Source organism: Cheilinus undulatus, linkage group 2, assembly GCF_018320785.1.
Source record: "Cheilinus undulatus linkage group 2, ASM1832078v1, whole genome shotgun sequence".
NCBI lineage: Eukaryota > Metazoa > Chordata > Actinopteri > Labriformes > Labridae > Cheilinus > Cheilinus undulatus.
The window spans coordinates 2992603-3016854 of NC_054866.1; the positions used below are offsets into that span (position 1 = coordinate 2992603).

At 40.7% G+C, this 24252-nt stretch overlaps 1 protein-coding gene across 1 annotated transcript in view; it reads left to right on the forward strand.

Moving 5' to 3' along the window:
- The window catches only part of LOC121521878 (WD repeat-containing protein 49-like), a 101379-nt gene that overhangs the window by 54404 nt on the left and 22723 nt on the right, over window positions 1–24252 (forward strand). Inside the window, exons 15-16 of the mRNA XM_041806065.1 lie at window positions 1687–1877; window positions 7973–8170. Coding sequence (XP_041661999.1) covers window positions 1687–1877; window positions 7973–8170 — 389 coding nt within the window. The remainder of the gene's footprint in view (window positions 1–1686; window positions 1878–7972; window positions 8171–24252) is intronic.

Here is a 24252-nt window from a genome sequence, read left to right on the forward strand (position 1 = left end):
ACTTTTTTGATACCATTTACTTTAATGGACATATTAACCATTGTTTGTATGTCTGATAGGAAGAAGAGTATCAGAGTTACCAAAGAACAGCATACATTAAGTCATATTATTATATAAACCATTATTGGTACTTTTCTGTTTTTGTGTGAAAAGCCAAGCGATAATCCATTTTCAACAGAGTGGTACAAAATAATTTTATAAAGGTCGTAATTCCATCTATCATATCTTTATTATATTGCCGAACAAGCACACACAGTTCTTGTCCTCACATACATAGGTATTTTTTCAAGTAGGTTGACAATTTTTTTAAGTCATTTTCTTGATACTACATGTGAACACACCAAGACATTTTGTAATTAATTATTTTCTGTTTTTTTTAAATTGTCCTTGAATGCATCATAACCGTGGGATAGCTTGTTAAGTGAACAAGTTATCTTCAATTAGAAATTTCAATGCATATTTTAACATTGAACTAAAAGCTTTGGATTAATATCATCCATCCATCCGTCTTACATCTATCCTTCCATCCACCCACCCATCAATTTTCCATCCACCCATCTGCCTGCCGACTTATCCATCTACCATTCATCCATACATCCATTTTCCATCAACTCATTCAACCAATCATCCATCTAGCTACCATCCATCCATCCATCCATCCATCCATCCATCCATCCATCCATCCGTCCGTCCATCCAGTTGCCATCCATGTGTCCATTCATCCATCTGTCCTTCCACCCACCCACCCATTCATTTTCCATCCATCCATCAAACTAACCATCCATCCATCCATCTAGTGGGCCAGGACAGCCAATGTTGCATCCTTGTATATGATGATGTTTACATCCATCAACCCCTCCATCCATAAAATCAACAATCCATGTGTAGGTTGCCATCTCTACGTCCATTCATCCATCAAACAATTTGCCATCAACCCACCTTTTCATCTGTCCATCCATCCACCTGCTGATCCATCCATCCATACATCCATCCATCCATCCTTTTTCCATCCATCCATCCATCCATCCATCCATCCTTTTTCCATCCATCCATCCTTTTTCCAACCATCCATCCATCCATCCATCCATCCTTTTTCCATCCATCCATCCATCCATCCATCCATCCTTTTTCCATCCATCCATCCATCCATCCATCCACCCATCCTTTTTCCATCCATCCATCCATCCATCCATCCATCCTTTTTCCATCCATCCATCCATCCATCCATCCATCCATCCATCCATCCATTTAGCAGCCCATCCTTGTGTCCATCCATCTATCTGTCTTGTGGGCCAGGTTGGCCAGTATTTCATCTTTGCATGATTATGTTTACATCCATCCATTCAAGGATGTCATCCACTTTTTCTTCCTGTTTACATTGACTGCTCATGTCAGGACAAATAGACCCTCAGGCCACCAGGAAATGTCCCATTGCTCCTGACATATCATCAGTCACTCATCACAGAGAAATTACCCTTCTCTGTGATTGTGGTAAATGCCTTTCTCCTGACTTTAGGCGACATGTTTCTACTAATACTGAGATTAAAAATGGAAACATAAGCAACCCTTTTATGGCATTTGCATTTATAGTTTAAATGCAGCTCATCTTCTTTAAAGTTTCCTCATACTTCTGCAGAGGGCACTCAATGATTTTTCCTCTTATTTAAATTCCCTCTGTTTTATCAGGTGGTGCAGACTTGGTATCCTGTGGAGGTTCAGGAGAGGTCAGACTCTGGAGCACCACCCACAGCTGTCTGGTGGGGCAGTTCACCGTTCAGGACAAAGACCTGGGCTCTATTGTTATGACTGTGAGCCCCTGTGGAAAATATTTAGTCACAGGTGATTCTAAGGGGACGCTTAAGACATGGGACATACAGGTAGGTACTTATTGCATTTGAAACTTTCTCTCTGTTTGAACAAGAGACAGGAGGATTAATACAATTACATCAATGCTTCCTTTATGAATGAAAATAGATGTGTGCATATTAAACAATACAACCGTCACTGCCTACATACTCATGTCTGTTCTACTGAGGCAGATGTTGTAGTCTCACACGGACTTCCACATCTTTGGTTGCTGTTACATTGGTCATCTTTCTTCATCAAACATATTTGGCCACACCTCTTAATTATTGAATACAGGTGTTTCAATCAGACCTGTTGCCAAAGGTATCTTAAAATCAAGCACCTAGCCATAAGGTCTCCATATATAAACCTCTGTGATTCTAAACGGGTTGTTCTGAAAAGCTCCGTGGCTTCAAGTTTGGTATGGTGATGGATGCTACTTTTGCAATAAGACAGTTTGTGAAATTTCACCCCTGCTGGATATTCTTTAGATACTTTAGAACTTTAGATATTAGGAAGTGGAACAACAGCAACAAAGCAACAAAGTGAAAGACCACGTGAAATCCCAGAGCAGGGTCAATGAATGCTAAAGTCTCAAATGCTCTGCTGATTCCATAGCTTAAGTGTTCTGAACTTCCACTATCATTAATGTAAGCACACTTTGCAGCAGGAGCTTCCATGGTGGAACAGCTGCATGCTCACCTCGCATCACCAAGTCCAATGCCAAGAGGTGGATGGAGCGGTGTAAAGCACACTGACACTGGACTGTAGTGCAGTGGAAACGTGTTCTGAGGAGTGTTGAATCACACTTCTCTGTTTGGCAGTCAGATTTGTGAGTCTGGGTCTGGCCCGGAGAATGTTACCTGTCTGACTGCATTGTTCCAACTGTGAAGTTTGGTGAAGGAGGGATATGGGGCTGTTTTTCAGGGTTTGGGCTAGACCCTTATTTGCAGTAAAGGCCAATCTATGCTATGCTTTCAACTGTTTGGCAACAGTTTGGGGAAGGCCCTTTTCTACTCCGACATGACTGAGCCCCAAAGCAAGGACTATAAAGACATGGTTTGATGAGTTTGGTGTGGAAGAACTTGACTGGCCCGCAAAGAGTCTTGACCTTAACCCCATCAGGCACCTTTGGGATGAACTAGAATGGAGATTGTGAGCCAGGGCCTCTGGTCCAACATCAGTGCCTGACCTCAAAAATGCTCTACAGAATGAATGTGCACAAATTCCCATAGAAACACTCCAAAATGTTGTTGAGAGTCTTCCAAGAAGAGTGGAGGCTGTTTTAGCTGCAAAAGGGGGGCCAACTCATCAACGAGCCTGAGCCTCCATATTTCTATCAGGTATGTCTGAGGATGACAGCTCTGTCCATCATGCTGATGACTCAAACCTTCAGAGAACAACCAGACCAGTCAGTCACTAAGAAAATGTGCACTGATTAAAGCAGCGGGAGGTTACAACCCCTATTCCTCTGTTTTGTTTTAGATTTTACACCAGTTTGAATGCATGAATCGAGCACTGTTCCCAATTTGCATCCCCTTTAACAGTAAACACTCTGAAATATGTGTAAAACTGCTGTGACTGTGATTTATTGTGACATCTTTTTGGCAGCAGAAGAGGATAAAATGATGAAAGACCAAAGCAAAGTTTTCTGCCAAATTAGCTGATTATAGATTCACTCCACACTTTAAACACAAGCCGTGTTTGGTTGCAGAAGAGTTTCTGACACCTCAGAGAGCCCTTTGACTTTCTGACTCTGATCATGAAGACTTGGATCGCCGCACCAGTTTAAGGCGTATAGCTGCATCACTGTCATGCTCATAATTGCAGTAAAAGAACACCCTCTCGGGTATTATTGCCACAGTATTTACAGCTCAACTCTCTGTCACAGTTTATAAGAAGGGATGAATTCAAATGGGTGCGTCTCATTTGGCTTCCAGTTTAATTTATGGAGATTTATGTATATATGTAACAGAGTTGAAGAAGTTGGATAGGCTCACTGCTCTGGTAAGAAATCCTGTCCTACGGCGAGTTTAGAGCACGCTTTGGATGGCTAACATGATTGCACAGTATACGGTGTTGTGCTTGAAGACCCAGGAATTCACAGTTCAGGATCAGGTCACACCCTCCATGATTCAGTAGAATAAGACACTTCCTTTACATCGACCACACACTACATGCCAAGAAAGCAGCTCTGTTATAGTCCTGTCTTACAGCACCTTCTTCATCATTCAGAGCTATCTGTGCTCTCATTGGTCAACTTCACTGATGGAGACAGAGTGCATGATGTGATGGAGCAAACTGTTGAAGGCAGAAAGAAAAATCAACCATGCAAAGCTTTCTGTGGGACTTCACAGAAGCATATAAGACAGCCTCAAAGCTAGACTTAAATCAAACTACTGGACAGTTGAGAGAGTCAGTCTGAGACAGCGGTCAGAAAATTCTTTATTGGATTACCAGAACATTTTGTACCAAAAAGAAAGGAGAAAATGTCAAAGAACATAGAGAATGCAGAGACTCTTTACATGAGCTGTGTTTCCACAGCATGGACATGAAAAGTGAGGAGATGCTCAAAGCCAGGGGCCAGCATCACGTTGGAGATCCAGCATGTAGAGATCTCAGCGGTGTCACAGTCTGATGTTCCCTTTAGAAAGTGTGGAAGGATGTCCCAGGCAGGACCAGTATCCAAACTGGGGACCCTATCATCCAGCGTACCAGGGACAATGCCAGCCACCGTTCCTGTACTATGATCAGCTGTTCCCTGGACAGCCTTGTCAGCCATACTACGGACAACCTCAACCACTGCCTCAGATTCCAAACCATGGACTACCTATACTGGTGTTGCATCCCAGGGTCAAAATCCCACTCCTTGGATGCAGGAGGGAGCAAATCTCCAGTGTCAACTGAGAGATTTGTCGCTCCAGCTGGAAGAGAAGAGGGCGATGAGAATCGAGGCAGAACACACAACAATGCTTAAAAGGAAACCATTAATGAGATGCACATTGAAAATAACAGACTCCATAGAGAGATGAACATCAGGATGAGGCAGGAGATCACCTCCAAAAAAGATGTCAACCTCACCAGGGAGATTGTGGCATTAAGACAACAGCTTAAGGAGCGGATCACCAAATTGACGGCTCAGGAAGAGGCCATGATGGACATGAACTGAAAATCTCCAAAAGCAGCAGGAGAGCTGCAAGAACAAAACTCCTGATGTCAAAGATAAACTAAAACCCCCAAGAGCAGGAGAGATAAATACCACAGAAATGCAGGAGCTCCTTGATATGATTGGCTATATGGCAGGCTGAAATGTCCAGGTCCGACTCCCCGCAGAGAGGGTGCAGAGGTCCGACAGAGGCTGACGACTGAGGTGGACTCCCTTAAACAACAACAGATAAGGGTCCTCCAGAATGAAGCCTCCAGAAAAGAGATAGCTACCACCCTGGAGAAGGAGGACAACATCCTAAATTACATGACAACAGCTGGAATGACTTTCTGATGCACCCCGCTATGATAAAGGAAATAAAAGAGCAGGACATATTTCTATCCGCGGACCTGCAGCTGACACAGCAATGATGCTGGGATTGGTGCTAGGATTTCCCTCCAGGATACCAACTACAGAAGCTCTACTCCAGCAATGGCCCAATCATTACCCCAATGCAATGATTAAATAAATAAAAGTACATAGCAATTCTTGCAAGATCATTCCAGATGGAGTCGCGACAGTCTGCGACTGCCTTGTGGAGAAGTTTAGGGCTGTGCCCTCCAAGGGAGAAATGGAGGTAAATTGCAGAGGGCTTTGAGGAGTGCAGGAATTGTCCTCTCAACTCCAGAGCACTGGATGGCAAGTAGGTCGTTCTGAAGCCCCCCTAACTCAAGATCCCAATTCTGCAACTACAAGGGAACTTTCTTCTCAGTTCTTGCAGTCATGGATGCAAAGTATTGCTTCTGGGTGACTGATGTAGGGGGTATGGAAAAACGAGTGATGGCGGGATTCTGTCCAACTCAGCATTTGGTCAGGTGCCTGCCACTCTCCAACTGCCCCCTGACCAGCCGTTACCATAAGCTGACCACTGAGGACCAACCATGTCTTTGTGGCTGATGAGGCCTTTCCCTGTGCATATCTTTCCAGAAGAAAAACAGGAATTCAGCCAACAGCTGTCCCAAGCTTGTTTGGTTGTGGAGAACGCCTTTGGGATCCTCCCCCCAGTGGAGGATGTATAGGCATGACATAGGTGTCCATCTTGATGGTGCGAAGAAATTTACAAAGGCGACATGTGCTCTCCACAGCGTCATGCAAAGGTCAGCTGTGGCTGCTGCAGTGAGGTGGAACACAACGGTTGGTGAGGTGGAGCCACTGCCAGGTCTGGAGAGAGTCTGCCAGAGAGGGAAACCTATACTTCTCAGCAGATGGAGCAGTCTTAGGCAGCCCACCATGAAGCACATCACAAAGGCTCTCTAAGAGCCACTCACAGCACTAAAGAGCAAACTTTCTGCACTTTTATATTAAATATCAGCACCAGAATAGATGGAGTTGTGTCAGTGCTTTTGCCCTTATTGAGATTTTGAATGGCAGATGTCCGTTTGAGCTAATGTAGATTTTTATCAGTTTGGTGCAAATTTCAGCTATAACACCAACACTGATGCGTTTTATTATAGTTCAGTAAATTACCTCAGTTTACAGATAAAAAAAAAAGTGTTCACTACCTCTTTAACAGTTGCAGCAAATTCAGATAGACAGCTGGGGGCAATCCATTGCCATCCAGTGTTGCCAACTTAGCGACTTTGTCGTTTTCAGACCCCTCTAGTGACTCTCTTTCAAAAAAACAACTAGCGACAAATCTAGCGACTTTTTCAGGTGTTACTGGAGACTTTTGGAGACTCTGACGTGAAAGCACGTTTCGTCGTTGCCAGGTCTGCAGTTTTCCTGCGGAATTGGACTACTTTCAACGTACTGCCGTGGGTAAATTTTTTTGTCCGCAGGTTAAGCAGGCCCATTTTTTATGTCTTGTGTATGAGTATTTCATTTCTATAGCAGGACAAACTACTCTATTTACACTCAAGTACGACTAAAACAGCGAGCAAAGGGGGCAGGAAAACATGGAACATGGCACACAGACATACACGCCACCCACAGAGAAGCAGAATGTCCGCAGGAACTCAAGCAATATATGTAATGTGGCAGAGGTTTTACTGTATTATTTTAAATTTCAGCATTGGGCTTGGTTTTGGGCTAGTTTTTATCGGCCATAGGGCTGGTTTTGTCACACAGACCTGGCAACCCTGGTTGCTCCTCTCAGTGAGCAGTGGGCCCCTCCCCATCCCAAAGCACTCCCAGGCAGCCCAGTCCAGCAGTCCCTCACAGCTGCAGTCAGAGCAGGGGATGCTCACGCCTCCATGTCCAGACTGAAAATTAACTGCGCTGTGAAGGCACCTTGACAGTTTTTTCTATTGTCTCTTTTTGGTCCATTAAGATTGTTAATGAAGACTCTATACAAAAAAACAAAACAAAAAAAAATTAAATGTTATGGTCAAAATTGTTTATGTATCACTGGGATTTGGTGTAGGATTTTAAGTGGACCATAAGGTTTTAAACTAAACCAAACGTAAGAAAACTAAACTTCTAAGAAAAAAAAAAAAAAAGATTAAAGTAACTCTGCCAGAGTATCTCTCCAGTCATTTTTGCTGGTCCTAAGCCCAGATAATGGAGGAGGTATTGTGACGATATAAAAACAAGAATCGACAGAAGCAAGTTCATTTGTAGATTTACACATATTATATATTAAGGGTCTTTTTACTACTACTACTACTACTGCTACTACTACTACTTTTTATTTACAGATAATTATGCAAATTAGGTGATGACATCATTTAGTAACTGACAACTGCAATCTGCTGCTAGACTATCTAGTCATGTTTCAGCTTTCATAGGATTTATCAAAGTATTAGTGCCAGTGAGGTTGAGAGGCTGCTGTTTTCCTCTGTTACTTTAAAAATAAATTAAATCAGATTATGGTGTTAGTTTGGGTCACCAATCTGCCAATTTTCCCTCATGACGCTGCCACGTGTGGACCTACAACTGAAGCTTATCTAAGAAAACCTCACAATTTTCTCCTCTGTCCCTCAGCATTACTGCCTGATACCAGATGATTCAACAACCACAGAACCTCCAGAACTGCTGTGCAGTGTCCGACCACACCTTGACCATGTGACTCACCTGGACATCTGCACCCACGGTGACAGGCTCGTCCTTCTCTCAGCATCAGCAGACTGCAGCGTTGCTCTCAGCCACTTACCTGGAGACTCCGTTGGTCTGTTTGGACAGGTACTCCTACTGTAAACTGTTTTGTAGGTAGACAGCAGAATCCTGAATCACACAACACAACACGCATGTTAAAATGAATGGTTTTGGACGGTAGAGCTTTTGTTCAGCACCACACTGACAGGGTCAGAGCAGTCAGATCCTGGTGGTTCAAACGTACGGCGGTGCAGGCTGGCTCTAATGAAGCTGAACCTCCCACTCTGCGGAGAGCTGGTGGGCGGTAGTATCTTGTTGACAAACTGACTGTGAAACTCAGTATCAAGCCATGAGTGTGTGTTTGTGTCAAAGGAGGCCCATATTAACTTAGCCTGGGGCGTTGTCTAGTGAGAGTTGCTTCATTTCAAGTCTGCCTGAGGCCCACACACTTACACACAGGAGCAGCTATACTTCACACAGCCACAAAGAACATGCATGTCACATATGTAATATACTATATATAGATAAATATGCATGCTTGTATCTTAGTGTGCAATCCTGTTTAAATTGTAACAATGCATACATTCAGCCAATCTAAAGAGAGCTGTCATTTTGGATATAGCTTGTTTTTTCAATGATTTAAGAGCTTTTACGCCACATTCCTATTTCATTAGATACTGTTTGATTCATACATTGTCCGTTCAGCACTCACTAGAGGTGAATAATGCAAACAGAAGACTGCATCCATATTCAGCATATCGAAGTAAACATTTAATTATGGATATGTCTAACAAAAGAGAAAAAACAGAGAGTAAAAAAGGAAATAAAAAAATCTTTCTATTACGGTATTATGACAGATCCTCATGGAGGCTGGCTGCATGTTTTATAACCACAAAGATCACATTTAGTTAAATTCTGGTCCCCACCAGTATGTAAAATCAGCAGGATTATAATGGTTCAGAGCTCATTAGAAGCCACAGTTTAGGGGTCATAGTGAAATGCATCTTCAGTTCAACAGGAAGAGCCAAAAAAGAAGTTGGCACTGTACAATGTAAATAAACACAGAATGCAATGATTTGCAGATCTCATAAACCCATATTTTCTTCACAATAGACCATAAACAGCATATCAGATGTTGAGACTGAGACATTTTACCATCTCATAAAAAATATTAGCTCATTTTGAATTTGATTTCAGCAACACTTTTCAAAAAACAGTATGGACAGGACAATATAAGGCTAGAAAAGTAAGTGTTACTTATGAAAAACAGTTGGAGGATCTTAGTAACCATTTAGATTTGCAACAGGTCAGTAACATGACTGGGTATAAGAGGAGCCTTTAAGAGAGGCAGAGTCTCTCAAAAGTAAAGATGGTCAGAAGTTAACCAATTTAATAAAATGCATCTAAAAATTGACAGAACAATCGCCCAATCATACTCCAAGTTTTTTTCAAAGCCTCTGCCTTTTCTCAAACATTTCCTTTTGAAGCTTTCTCAGATGTGTGAAACAAATCCATCTAGCATGTCAGGTTAGGATTTCCCATCATCCACGGTCCATAAAATCCTAAAAAAATTCAGAGAATCCAGAGAAATATCTGAACACAAGAGACAAGACTGAAGGTCAGCTGGATGTTCATCATCTTGGGGCCTTCATTAGGCACTGCACTCAAGAAAGGCATGATTCTGGTCTGGAAATCACTGCGTAAGCTCGGGAACACTTCCAGAAATCATGATCTGTCAACACAGTTGGCACAGTTGCATGTCTAAAAACCCCTCTGTTTCAGCCCTGTTCAGAACGAGCTGCTTCTGTGGCTTTAAATGTTAATGAGCTTTCTGACTCCGCCCCTCTCAGGAAATGGATATGGCTTAATAGATGTGGCTCTACTGGTCCTCTTCATCAAAAGAGGAGGGCGGAACTTTCACCAAGCGGGGAGGGCCAATGGAACCTGGGGGCGGGGCTAACTCCCACATGACATCATGAGGGTAATATCTGTGAGCGGCTTGTTTCAGCACACATTTTCTGAAAACTGGTGAAAGGGGGGCTATTGTTCTGGTACTGTAGGGGATTGTGGACAGGTCAGAAAAGCCTTAAAAAATGATTTTTGCATAATGTGTCCCCTTTAAAGCTGTATCATGCAAAGTAGGAGAATCTCTGGGCCAAAGCTCAAAATGGAAAACTGTTCTGTGGTCAGATTGATTGGATTTTGAATTCTTTTTGAAAAGTATGGATGCTGTATCCTGCAGACTTAAAGAGGAGAGAGATCATCCAACTTGTATCTATTTGTATTTCAAAAGCCAAGGATGCACGACACTGAGTTTTTGCTGACATCTGATAGGCCAACAATTTCAAATTATTTTTAGCAGACTGTGATATCAATATAAATATTTAAATGTAGTTCAAAACACAATTTGGAATTTTAGGATGAACAAATTAACACATCATCCTTAAAGTACACTTTAAAGTTAAAGGACTTGGCCTTCTGTCCAGCCTATAAATCCACTAATTTATTTGTTCACATGGCCAATTTTACAGCTGATGGGGCAGAGATTTTATAGCTAAAATATTGATTATCAGCTGAATTTTTCATATCTGCCAACACTGACATCATGGCAATGATATTATGCATCCTTATCAAAAGACTTGTAGTGCCACATTATGTAATAATGTAATACATTTTCAATTCATTATGTAATAACTATTGTGAGTAAAATATAGGTCACAAAGATTTGACAGTCATTGACTTCATTGTTTTTATTTACATTTTACACCATGTCCCAACTTTTATGGAATTGTAGTTGTATTTAGAGTGTGGATATGAGGCTGCAGAGGAGCCTGGCTTCAACAATGTCTCTCTGGGTGGGGTGTGGGGGTACCAGCCAGTAGCCCCACCGTGTCTTCTTGGTAGTTGCTGCAGCATGAAACTCTTCTTCTTCGTGTGTTTTGTTGTGTCTGCCTGTTTAGCTGATGTCAGTGAGGAGGAAACAGTGATGAGCATGAACACTACCAATACCAATACAACCCTAAAATGTACTAAATGTGTCCTGAAGAAGAAGCAGAGTCCCTCTTGAGCCTAAATGTTGGTGCTGTTTTCACATATAGGAGGAGCGCTGGTGTTTGGAGAGACCTGGACCTCTGCACCCAGAGCAGCTACCACAGCAAGACCACGTAGGATTCTAAGGCACCAGAGAAAGGAGCAGAAACATCGACTTTGTCTCCCAGTGAGACACCCTGATCGGAGGAGAGGTGGCGCCAACGACCCCTATATAATAGCCCTTACAATATTTCTGATGATCTTTTTAGTATCTAGAATGTTCTCATAACTTTGAGCAGAGCATCTGTGAGGAAAAACGAAGGTTTAAATCTATTATCATAAAAGTATTAAGCCAAGTTGTCTTAACATTTTTAAATAATATAAGATCCTGTTTCAAAAAGAGAAATAGGCCATTATCTGTCATGTAGCCAGGAAACTCAAGTCTGAAAAACGGCACTAAATTGCAGCTTTTAAACATTTTATTTTCCTGCCTGAGGACAGGGCGCTGTGCTGTGAAGAGTCGTGACTCTCCCTCAGAACCACAGAGAATAAAAGAGCATTTGTGATGCTCCTGAGTCTGATTCTGGCTCTGATGTTTATAACAGAAAGCATTCACATTCAGCTTTATTGTCCAGGGAATTAGAGAGCTTCGTAGTGTGAAAGTGATTGTACTTATGATGAATAAAGCGCTGAAAGATGGGAGTGTGAGCTCAAACCCTCAAAGTGAGTCTTTCGAGTAGGGGTGACCACAAATTGTTGAATATTTAACGATTCATCCAAAAGAGCCTCATTTGACTACCAGATTCCCTTTTTAACACCTGGTTAGAAACAAGGATCATTCCATTCCAACTGTATGGGGGTGCTCAGCGTCTGATCTTACAGATTTGTCTGCTTTCTCCAAATAAAGTATGAATCTGAGCCTACTAACTTATAATTTTTCATGCAATCTTGAAAATACCTAATGCACTTTCATTCAATCTCCTTAATGTTTGCAAGAATGAATCTAAGGTGGACCTGCCCATTTTGCAGGGCTATTGGAGCAGTGGCATCACAGTTGGTCTATGAATTTGTTTAGTTTAGAAGATAAATAGTTTAATTATATGGAGCACTAAGTGCAAAAAAAAAGAAAGAAAAATTAAAGTTATTCCGTGACCAGTCAACAGTAAGCAAAATCAGACCAATCAAGTTTGACTATGTAAATCTGTACTGGAGGACCAGTTGCTAGGTAGAGACTTGTTTTAAATTGTAAGATTATCATCAAATTGTACATAATCAAAAGAAAAATGAAAAGTTAATATCTAACACCCAGGACAATTTGCAAATCATTGCACTCGTTTTCTATGAGTATTTGACCCAATGTCCCATCTTTTTTGGAATTGGGGTTGTATCAGCTCATACAGCGCCACATGTTCAGCTTACCTGTGCAGCTGATGGACAGGAGTGTTTATGGGCTGATGTTTCATTGTGAAAAGTTATAAAATAAAGACTGGAGTATTCAATTCCAAAATTAACAGCATGAAAATGAAGATTTTGATTTTAACAATATTTGTTGCCATTTATACTCTTAAAACAGGATTTCCATTTTCAATTTATCTGCTTACAATAAGCTGAAACCGGCTGTCTGCAGGTTGCCGAGCTGAATCGCGGCTGACGCTGTCTCCAGCAGTGTTATAAAAACCAGCGGTGTAGCGGTCCATGCAGAAGAACTCTTTATTTTGAAGTAGTTATACGCTATGGATAATAACAATTAAGTGGGTGTAGTCTGTATAAAAGCATACCCACCACTGAGCCAAGTCTAAAATGGTCTTGTTGTGTCTTGAATCTTTTGTCTGAACTGGGTTTAATGGCTTCAGCAGAATGTTTAGAATAAGTGGATGAGCAGAGGGAGGATCCACTAAGGTTTTTGGGGCCCCTAATAGCTCCTCTTTTGCAGAGAAGCCACTAAAGAATTAACTCTTATCAGGTGCAGAGGCTAAAATGCCCACAAATTTTGCCACCTTGCTACATTTAGGGCAATGGTTCACAACTGGTCCAGCCTATGGACGCACAAATATCTTTAAATCGCAACCCAGATTTCCAAAAAATATCAACAATGCACATTTAGTACATAATAATAACACGCTGAAGATCTTGGAGGAACAGAATTTATGGTAGGAAAAAGACACAGGACAAAACTGACATGTTTTACACCCCTTTTCACCATGACAACTATTTTCCAGATGTTCCAGAGATTTTGAAAAATGACTTCATTATCTTTGGTAAAAGCAGCTTTATTATTGCAAGAAAGGGAGATAAATGAGTCCTAATATTAGAGGAAGTGAACACTAACATTTCTTTTTTCAGCTGTACAGTGAAATATTTGAAGTATGATAAAACACATCAATGCTGGTGTTATTTTGGCTCTTAATCATCTCAAACCAACATCTGCTTCGAAAAAAACTTTTCTGAAAAGGCGGGGCTTATGTGACGTAGAATCCTACCATCAGAATCAATGATTTAGGACATGTTTTGTCAAAGGCTAAGTGGAACATTAGTGGCTGTGAACTAAGATCACCAACATCAAAATAAGTGAGTGAGACGGAAAAAAGAAAAAGGCATTTTCAAACCTAAAACTCATTTGTGCAGAGAAATGCAGTGAAACACACACCTGTCAGGCATCAAATGAATTAGCTATCGTGCAATTTACAGCTGAACAGCTCTAGTAAACAGACAACAAATATATCACATACAGATTAATTTTATCTGCCTTTATTATAAAGAGGTGAGCCTGTCTGTAAACGTTAATGAGCTGATGTATTTAAAGGTGTCTGATATTAGATAGTTTATTGTCATTGCATAGATAAAATAATTTCGTTTGGCAGTCTCCTCTGTAACAGCAAACACAGTCTAAGTGGTGGTTAGAAATCTGCAGCACAATGTCGTCCATCCGCTGGCGAGGGAGCGGACACCTGTGAGAAAGAAGCTTCGTACGACAGGTTTGTGTGGGGGCGCTCTTACTGTACGCTCGTTTGCTCACCTTCTGGCACAACGGCATCTCTGTCTCCTCCCACAGGTCACTGTGTTATGAGTCAAATTTCACATCTCTAAGTTTATAAAATTAGGCTTCAAAATAAGGAAAATGAGGCAGTAAAATCTGCTCTAGGATGGTGTGGGCGTGTCTGTTGAATGAGCTGAAGCCACGCCCACTCAGGAGAAACAGGATCCTCTCCTTTTGTTGACCTTACAAGAGGAGACAAAGTCCATTTTCTGGCTCAAATCTCTGTTATGATGCTTTAAATGATCCATAGACCACTGTGGCTGATAGATTTGGAAAATCTACCTCACAATGAACAGAAAAACAGCATTTAACTGACTGTTAACTTTCAATAAAGGCAGGGACATCAGCTAACAACAGACTGGACTGAGATGAACTGCTCTGTGATTTTATATTGTAGTGTTAGAGGGGCGGGGCCATTCTCTACTGTGGGCTCATGACATCATGAGTCCACATATTGGTCCCGCCCACATTAAACCCAGCCAGGAAAGAGGTGAAAAACTTTCTAATGGTCTAAATCCAGAATTGAGTCACATGTAGATTTCACATGTTTTCACATGTTTACAGCAGCCATATTCCAATATATCTAGAGTGTTAAAGGTGCAGTGTGTGTAATATTTAGCCTGTTAGCATTTAGCTGAACAAGCTTGGTAAAATAAAGCAAAACATTTCTAAGACGGTCTATCTAAATAAGTGTTTAGTTATCTAAAGTCAAAAATAGCTATTTTGAAAAAAAAAACAAAACAAAAAAACAACTCAGAATAAACCTTTAATTCATACATAGGGAGGGTCCGCTCCATGGATGCCACCATCTTGGATTTTTACATGTTTCCATGGTAACATAAAGGAAAAAAAGGATAAATAAAATTATTGTATTGTATTGTATTGTATTCACATTACAGATAAACATTAAATTTAACTGGTTGCCACAGTTTCCAGCAGAGAAATGCAATCTAGAACCCACTTCTAGATGTTGATATTCAGTTTTACACACTGCACCTTTAAGACAAAAAGTTTGGATTTCCCTTTACAGGGCCTTTCACGCCTCCTTTGCGGTAGTCAAAGAAACAGTCTCTTACTCAATATGTCAGTTCTGATGTAAGTGTAGGGCTTTGGTTTGCTGGTAGTGATGGAGCGCCAGGCCGCTGCGTCAGTACGCCTGCAGCCATGCTACCTTAACAGGTAGCATTCAGTAAAAAGACTAAAGACTAAAAAAGGCCTATGCATGCTTTTCTTATCAAAAGACCTTTGTATAAACTACTTAATAACTGCTTTATCATGGTTTCAATCAATATTTGCAAACCTAATTTTGGCAGCCTCAGAGCAGATAAAGCCTCGTGCTCCCCCAAGATCTTTGGCACTCCCCCCTAGGGGTCCTGGATCCCAGGTTGGGAACCAGTGTCCTAGACTGTCTGTCTTCTTTGTTGACATAGCTTTCAATATATGCTGTCAACTTAATTGTGAAAAAACACTACAATTCCAAGATTAACAAAATAGTTCCTTTCTAGTAGGAGATGAGAGTCACAGATGGCAGCAGAGTAAGATATGTCTGGCTAATTATGTTGTTGATAAAATTTTTTCTTAGGATAACCAGAAACAACTGCGAGAGGGGAGGAGGGGGATACTGCTGATTTAATACCTGGTTTCATTTGTTGTTAAATCGCACCACTTTTACCGCCTGCTGCAAAGGCTTGCTGACCTTTGGATTAGCTGCTTTTAGTAAAGGGCTGATTTCATATGAGTTTCCCAATTATGCACCAAATTTTTGAATCCTCCTCCTCCTACACCTCATTTACATACATGCAAATGGGACCGGGCACTGTTTGCTTGGCTAAGCAGTTAGCACAGGCTCTGTGGATAAGACGTTTGTTATTTGCCATTTGCACAGGTTTAAAAAAGTGCAAAAGAGTGAGGTGAGAGGAAACACTCAGCAGGACTGCTTCTGTCTGTCTAGTAGTCAGTGTGCTGTACTGAGCTCATCAGAAAAGTTTGTGTGGTTGATTTGGTAGAAGGTCTACTTGGCAAGTCGACACTGGGCTGCCAGCCAAGGACTAGGAAAGAGGTGAGGATAGGGAACGGCCTCACTCCATCACAGAGAGAAAGAGAGAGAGTGAGAGAGTCTAAATAGCCTCAGTCCATCAGTGCAGCCATTTAGCAGTGAGTGAGAGCGTCAGGTCTGTTCGGCTCTCTCCATCACTGTGTGTGTTTGTGTTTGTGTGTTTGTGAGCCGTACAGGAGCCGTGGATATTGATGAGTCTGGGCGCTCAGTCTAATCTCTGCAGTAACACAAAGCTCTCAGGTATCCACAGGAGAAATAAGACACGCTGCCCCGTGACACGCACAGACACCAGGGAAAGTGAAGATTTAATCGGCGCACTTTTACACGGCTGCAAAGGTCACATGAGATTGGACCAAACCAGATTAAAAGAATGAATACTGGAACAGGTCTAATAACCAAACGAGCCAGTGAAAATCTAGCTGCCGTTAAATTTAGCTCCAAGTTCATACACACACACACACACACACACAACCACACACAACATGGAGGCGGAAAAGCAATTAGAAGCCGGCAGGTTGATTTTGATTTTAATTGGAGCTCTGGCTGTGAGCTCCACCTGTTATCTACCACAGCCAACAAACATAAATGTGCAGTTTTCACATCGCAAAACTCTTCTACTCTGTTCAATCGAACTTCCTGCGGCCCTAATCATCATTTCCTCCTCCAAACTCTTGTAATTAATTGGATGAGCAGTTTTACTACCAGGTGAGTATTTACACGCTTTAATACTGTGTGATTTGTCATGAATATGGCTCTACAAAAGTACAGACAGACTGTGATGAAGAAACGTCTCAATGTGGAATCATATTCATACCCTTATCAAATCTCACTGTTTTGATCCCGCTGTGAATCACAGATTTTTGGTCTCATCTCTGATCTTGGCTTTAGTTTCACTTCTTTAATCAGGTTTTCAGTGCCAGTCTTCTAGACTGAGAACGTTTTCATTTCTACAGAAATCCTCTTTTATAATTTAGCCTCATACTCTCAGAATGAAGCTTTTTTTCTGAGTGGATCTATGAATTTTAAATCACACGCTTAGTGAGGCCTTTATTTTGCAGTGCTTCAAAATTCTCATTTTAAAATTCAGGAATGTGGATTCTCAAAATATACATGGTGCTAAGGATTCATCACAGGCCGCAACCCAGGCTGGGGGGGGGGGGGGGGGTCAGGCTTGACCTTGGCTTGGCAGCTAAGGTCAAGCTCGACAGCATTGCTTTTGTCTGGTCCTTAAAACACACCTGGAGACGGTTGGTGGTCTTCGAGTCCTTAGGGCATTCACAGAATGACGTGTGGCCACCCTGACTACTCACCTGAACAGTACCCTAGGCCAGAGGTGACAAACTCGAGGGGCCAAATCTGGCCTGCAAGATCATGTCATATTTCTATTATAACTGGCCCACCAGTATGAGGTCTGCAAATGTCCTCTAGTATAAAAATGTAAACTTAACCTAAGTCATAAAAATGTAAAGAAGTAAAGTGTAAAAGTGATTACATAAAGTCAGGGATGGGAGGAGGGATACATTTGTGATTTTATTTATCATACGTAATCAATTTTGGATCTCACCGTTCTGACTTAAACCTGGGATTTTGACTTTTTGTCTCTTTTTTGGACCTTTACAAGTCAAGATTTCAAGTTTTATGATGTATTTGCCTTTTAAAAACATTATTTTGACTTTTAATTTCATGTTCATCTCAGATTTTGGGCCTTTTCACAAACCATTTTGACTTTTTTTTTTAAATCTCAAAATCATATTTTATCAGAGCTAAAAGAAATTAAAAAAAAAAATCCATAATTCATTACAGGTTTAAAATTAGGTTGACAGTTAATGTTTAAATCACTGTTACTCAACCAAAGAGCTAATCTGTTGACAAATACCTTTGCAAGAGCCACAATCTAAGTGGTGAAAAGTGGCAATAAAGGGTAAAAGTGGCAACAAAAATCAGATAAAGGTGGCAGAAATGGCCACAAAGCGACAAAAAATTGGCGAAAAGGCAACAGTGGAAAGAATGGGGCAGAAAGTGGCAAAAATGGGTGAGAAGTAACAAAATGAGCCACAGGTGGCAAAAATGATCGAAATGCATAAAAAATCATGGAAAAGTGACTAAAATGGGCCAAAAGCAGCAAGAGTGGCAAAAATGGGAAAAAGTGGCTTTAAATGACAAAAGGAAGCTTAAGTGGGTGGAAAAGTGACAAAAAATGTCAAATAGGGGCCAAAATTGCAAAAACTGGATAAAAGTGGCAAGAAGTGGCAAAAATGCAAGAAAAGTGAAATTGCAAATAAGGGCAACGTAAATGTACAGACAAAAAGTAACGATTGACAATTTCTGAGGACAAAGTTTCCCTTTTTTAAGGTTTTCTGCAGAAATAATATTTCAAATAAAGACATAAAAGAGCCACAAATCCATACAAGTGAGCCGCACGTGGCTCAAGAACCATGCATTGAGTAACTCTGGTTTAAATGTTGACCCTGTTAGGCTCTCAAGACTTAAATTTAGAATCCGGCTCCTGCTGTAACTGAGTTTGACGTCACGACCCTAGACCGTGGTTACTCGTCCCAATAACACCTTACTCTACCCTAAAGGTGTGGACTTTATTTCCCTTTATTATTATTCATTTTCCCATAACCCCATTTGAGCACAAATGGGGTTATGTCAATCCTCCTGAGAAGCCCCTGACTGCAGTGTGCAGGTTAGGCAGGTCAACATCTGGGGCGGGTCAAATGTTTGACTCCACCCATCTCCACGGTCCATAAACCAATCGCGTTCAGTCTCGTTACATACAACTTCACTTCATTTTACAACAATAAGAGGGGGCGTTGACTTCATCCTCCTGAGCTTTGCTCTCATCGTCAGATGATGATGATGAGGAGGAGATATCGTCACCATCAGCCTCTTCCAGGTCAAAAGACAGGTTGAAGGCACGACTGACTTTCATAAAAAGCGTCGTCTACAAACAATCATCTACTCTGGATACAAACCATATCTAGCTGTCTTCCTCCTCCCTCTCCTCATCCACAAACAGCTGAAACCTCATTTCTGTCTCTCTCCCTGTCTCTCCCCTATTCTTCCAAAAAATAACTCCTAATCAGCTAAAAAACGCCTAAATTTCTCTCCCATTCATCTACATAAACTCCAAATCAGTTAATACCTTTCTAAATACCGCTAACTCGTGGGTCGAGTCAAATGCTGGATTCAGCCAGTAGCATGCCAACGTTGAGCTCTGTCTCAGCCAATAGTATGCTGATGTTGAGCTCCAGCTCAGCCAATGGAATGCCGACGTTGAGCTCTGCCTTGCTGCCCTGGTGCCTTCAGATGGCCTACTCGCTACATCTACGCCTTACTTCAGTCTCGGTTTTAGACCCAAACATGCCCAAAAACTCTTCATAGTACTATATATACTGAGCAACACCTGAAAGCTAGTTCAGGAAGTCACACTCACGCTCAATGATTCATGCATCATAGTCAAATCACATGACACACATCCTCATGGTTGCGGCAGATTATTTAAGCTACAAGGCTCCTGTATTTTGTATGCCTTAGGGTGATTGTAGTATAAAGACACCTGTGTCTGGAGGGTCCAGTCACTGGTTATTCAGTATTCCTGGCTACCATTTCACCGTGAAGACAAAAGAACACTCCAAGCAACTCAGAGACAAAGCCAGGGGATGGAGACAAAAACATTTCCAAGGCTCTGAACATCCTCCAGAGTTCAGTTAAATCCATCATGAACAAATGAAGGAATATGTCACATGTGTAAATCTGCCTAGATCAGACCGTCCTCAAAAACTGAGTGGGCTTGCAAGAATGAGACTAGAGAGAGAGGACACTAAGCCTCCTATGACTACTCTGAAGGAGCTCCAAGCTTCAGCAGCTGAGATGGGAGAGACTCTGCAGACAACAACCGTTGGCCGGGTTCTTCACCAGTCAGAGCTTTATGGGAGAGTGGCGAAGAGAAAGGTGGTGATGTATGGGGTGCAAGTTATACTAGCATTCTTATCTACCTAAATCAAACGATGAACCTATTGTTTATCAGACGATCCATGTATGAGGTGTTTCCACAGTCTCCATGGAGCCTCCCCTTCTTCATCAGTGAGTATATTTACATAAATGATCGATTTAATCATTAGTTTCTTCTCCAGCATCTCCCTGCATCCCTGACTGCTGATGGCTCCTAATAGCAGAGATAGAGGTCATTATCAGTAATGTAAGCTCTACAGACATAGGCACACCTTCGATCTTCAGAGCAGCTCACACAAACACGGTCACAGACTTAAATATGCTGCAGTAGATTGCAACCCCACCCCCACCGCCTCTTCTTCATCTACAATTCAAAGTAGGTCCAGTGTGCAAATGATGTGGGCCCAAAAAATGCCCAATTAATTTGATTCAGCGTGTGTAAAATATGAGGCCACTGCACCGCTGCTCCACGCTCAAACAGAGGCGTTAAACCGGCAGGAAGTGTGTTGATGATGCTAGCCTGCCGCTGCATGCCCCTGAGCCCGTGGCAGTGTTAGCATTTCAAATTGAGTTACACGCTAAACAAGCAAAGAAGTGCACGAGCGCTAACTCGCCTGTTTATTGCAGGGCCGCTGTGTTTGTTCTCCTGATGTGTGTCTTTTGTATAGAGGTTTGTGTGTATCTCCTCCTAATTCTTGGTCTTAGTAATAAGAAAACAAATTACATTCCTCGGTGTGTCGGTGTTTGTGGAGGTATCTGTGTGTACTCTCAGTCCCCTTTCCCTGGAGTTTGTCTATGAGGCTAAACACTCATCATGTAAATCAGCAAGCTATTAGGAGCTGGCTCCTCTTCCTCTGCTTTCTTATGAAGATGAATAAGAAGCGAGCCGGTGATAAAGGAGAGCGCGGAGGAAATGAGATGAACTCTGTGATTAAAGTGCACTGCTATACGGGCCGCCTGCTGCTGAATACTCATCCTGTGTGTGAACAAATGCACACCCTTAAACAAACACACACACTCGCTGTTAGCTCGTCTTTAGTTTATAATATTTCACTTGTCCCTGTTGTTTAGAGCAGGGTTTAAGGTGACAGTCAGCCTTTTACACATTTTTAAACCATGCACATAAATCTTCTTGATAACATGTTTGTGTTCATTTTTTACGTGCAGGTCAGGGGCAGAGTTAGTGATTCTGAGGCCTCTGGCAAAAGCAAATGTACCAAAACACCTGGCTGTCAGTATTTGTGAAATAGATGCTTATTGCAATGACGTCAGCATGGGCGCAGTTCTTCCTCAGATGCCTGCAATGTGACCCAACCTCCCTATGTGGCTGTGTCTGCACACGCTGCTCAACAGCTCTTGTGCCTTATGGCGCAGACATCCCACATGTCAGCAGTGTACGTTGGAGAATATATACAGAGGAAAAAAGCTTTGATGTACTGCATGAATGAATAAACACACCAGCACTTTCTCCGGCTGCTCTAACCTCCTACGATCCTGCATGTTCCTATGAGGGCATCACATTTAGGCTTTCTGACAACAAAGTCATAGTTTCTTGAATGTCCACAGTTGATGTAATCTGGTTTGAATGCTGAAGAGGTTTGCTTTAAATTTTCAGGATTTCCTCAAAAAAAAAAAAAAAAAAAAAAAGAAAAAAAAAAGGAGATATTTTCGTTCTTTCTGCAGTGTTTGATTTTTGGGAGGAATTTGCTTTGAAGTTTATTCTGAAATGTTCCATGGAATTTAGGGGGGAAATTATCTATTAAAACATTTTGAATTTGAGTGGAAATTTTCAATTGAATTTTCTTTCAGATTTTGGGATATTTGATGAATTTTTTTTTTTTGGAATCTTTAATAAATGTCTGAGGGTATGTGTTTATTGGAAAGTTTGATTTTAGTGATTTTTTTTAGGTGTCATTGAAATTTTTTTCCTTTTTTTTAAGGAAACGAATTAATTTGTAATATTTCTGCAAAACTGATTTTAATCTTGGGGGCAATTTCAGCTGATATTTTTCTGATTTTTTAAAAAGAAATTTTAGGGAATTTGTTTGGAAATTTTGGATAGAATTTGCTTTGACATTTGGAGGAATTTGCTCAAAATTTCAGGAATTCTCATGGATTGCTTGAAAATTTGTGAAAATTTCCTTTGAATTTTTGGGCAAATTATCTGTCAAAACATTTTGAATTTGATGGAAAATTTTCTATGGATTTTTCTTTTAGATTTTGGGAAATTTGATCTTGTTTTTCAAAAAATATTTAATAAATGTCTAAGGGGATGTGTTTGAAAATATTGGAAAGTTTGATTTTAGTTTTTTTTTTCTGGCGGGGGGGCTTTGAAATTTTTACATTTTTTAAGAAAATTAATTTATTTGATTAGATTTAGATTTTGGGGGAATTTTATGTAGTTTTTTTTTTTTTTTGGAATATTTAATAAATTTCTAAGGGGATGTGTTTGAAAACCCTGAAATTTTCCAGATTTTACCAGATTTAAAAAATAAATAAATAAATAAATAAACATTTTGGGGAATTTGCTTTGACATCTGGGGGAATTTGCTCAAACTAGTTAAGTAAAACGTACTTAACTAGGAGTAAAGTGCTGGTCTATAAATCTACTTAAGTTAAAATAAAAGTAATTCAATTTAAAGTTTACTTTAAGTACTGAGTAGATACTGAAGAGTTGTTCAGTAAAATTAGATCTTTCTTTTTGGCATTAACAGGAAGAGAACAGATCTCTAACCAGGTAGAAATACACACCTCACTAATAAAGTAAAACATACACTGTTGTTAAAATCATGTAGAGTTCAATCTAAGCTAGACTTTTGAAAGTGCTAAATATTTACAGAATGAAAGAGCTGTGGCAACTCTAGAAAATCTGTGCTAAGGTGGGCCTCCTCTGGTAAGAACAAACTAGAAAGTCAACCTCATATCAAGGAAATGCATACTGATGACGAAAATGCTCTTCACATCCTCAGGGAAGTCTAACTCAGGGGATAACTTCACTCATGGTGCAAATGTGCCTCACATCAGCGAGACCACTGAAAGGCAATATCCAGACACAACTTAACACATCTAAACATTCTCCCTAGGGCATGATGGGAAACTCTAAACAACACACATCCCCCAGATTTTGAATGTCAGTGGGCGGGGCTTAGATTGACTCTGGAGAGTTGAACTAACTCTGGTGGATCAACACTGTCGAATAACTCTAACGCTGAAGATCATTTCACTCAGAATGGAGTTAAAATTACACTTTGGGAGTTAAAAATCAACTCTTAACCCTGAGATGTTCTTGCTGTTCTGGGATGTGATGTGGAATCATTCTCTCTGTGTGCTACTGCGTAGTCTACAGAGGTGGAAAAATACAAGAGTGTAGTACTTGTGTAAAAGTTGAGTTACTCTGGTTAAAACATAATAAAGTAGAAGTTAAAGTTCTGATTTCAAAATGTACAAGTACCCAAAAACACTCAATTACAGAAATTTGAGTTAATATTTCTTAACTTTCCACTCGTGTCCTGTGCTTATTGGTAAAACCACCAATGATGCAAGTTTATATCTTTTGTATAACCATTAAAGCAGAGGTTCTCAACCTTTTCAGCCCAGGACCCCCAAAATAAAGGTGTCAGAGACTGGGGACCCCCGCTATACCTGAAGGTGGTTGGACACAGCCATTAACATTCAAGAATAGTAATAATAAAAAAGATGGAGGTTTGTGGGACCCAGCCAAACTTGGGGGTCAGCGAAACCATGGTCAGTTGTAAAGTTAAGCCATGAAAACCATATATTATATTTGACCAGATTAATAACCACTCTTCCCAAAGAAACAAATATCTTTATTTATTCATTTTTGTAGTGAATGGCCTTCTTAAAAATAAAAACTTTTGTTTAAAAACTTAATTAAAACGGGTTAAAAATTGCAAAAAATGGAGGAAAAGGTGGTGAAATTGGACATTTAAATAACATAAATGGGTTAAAGTTGCAAAAACATGCACAAAAAGTGGTAAAGGGGGTTAAAAAGTGACTGAAATGGCTTTAAAGTGCAAAAAATGGTGGAAATTAGGTGGAATGGGATGAAAAATTGATATAAAATGACAA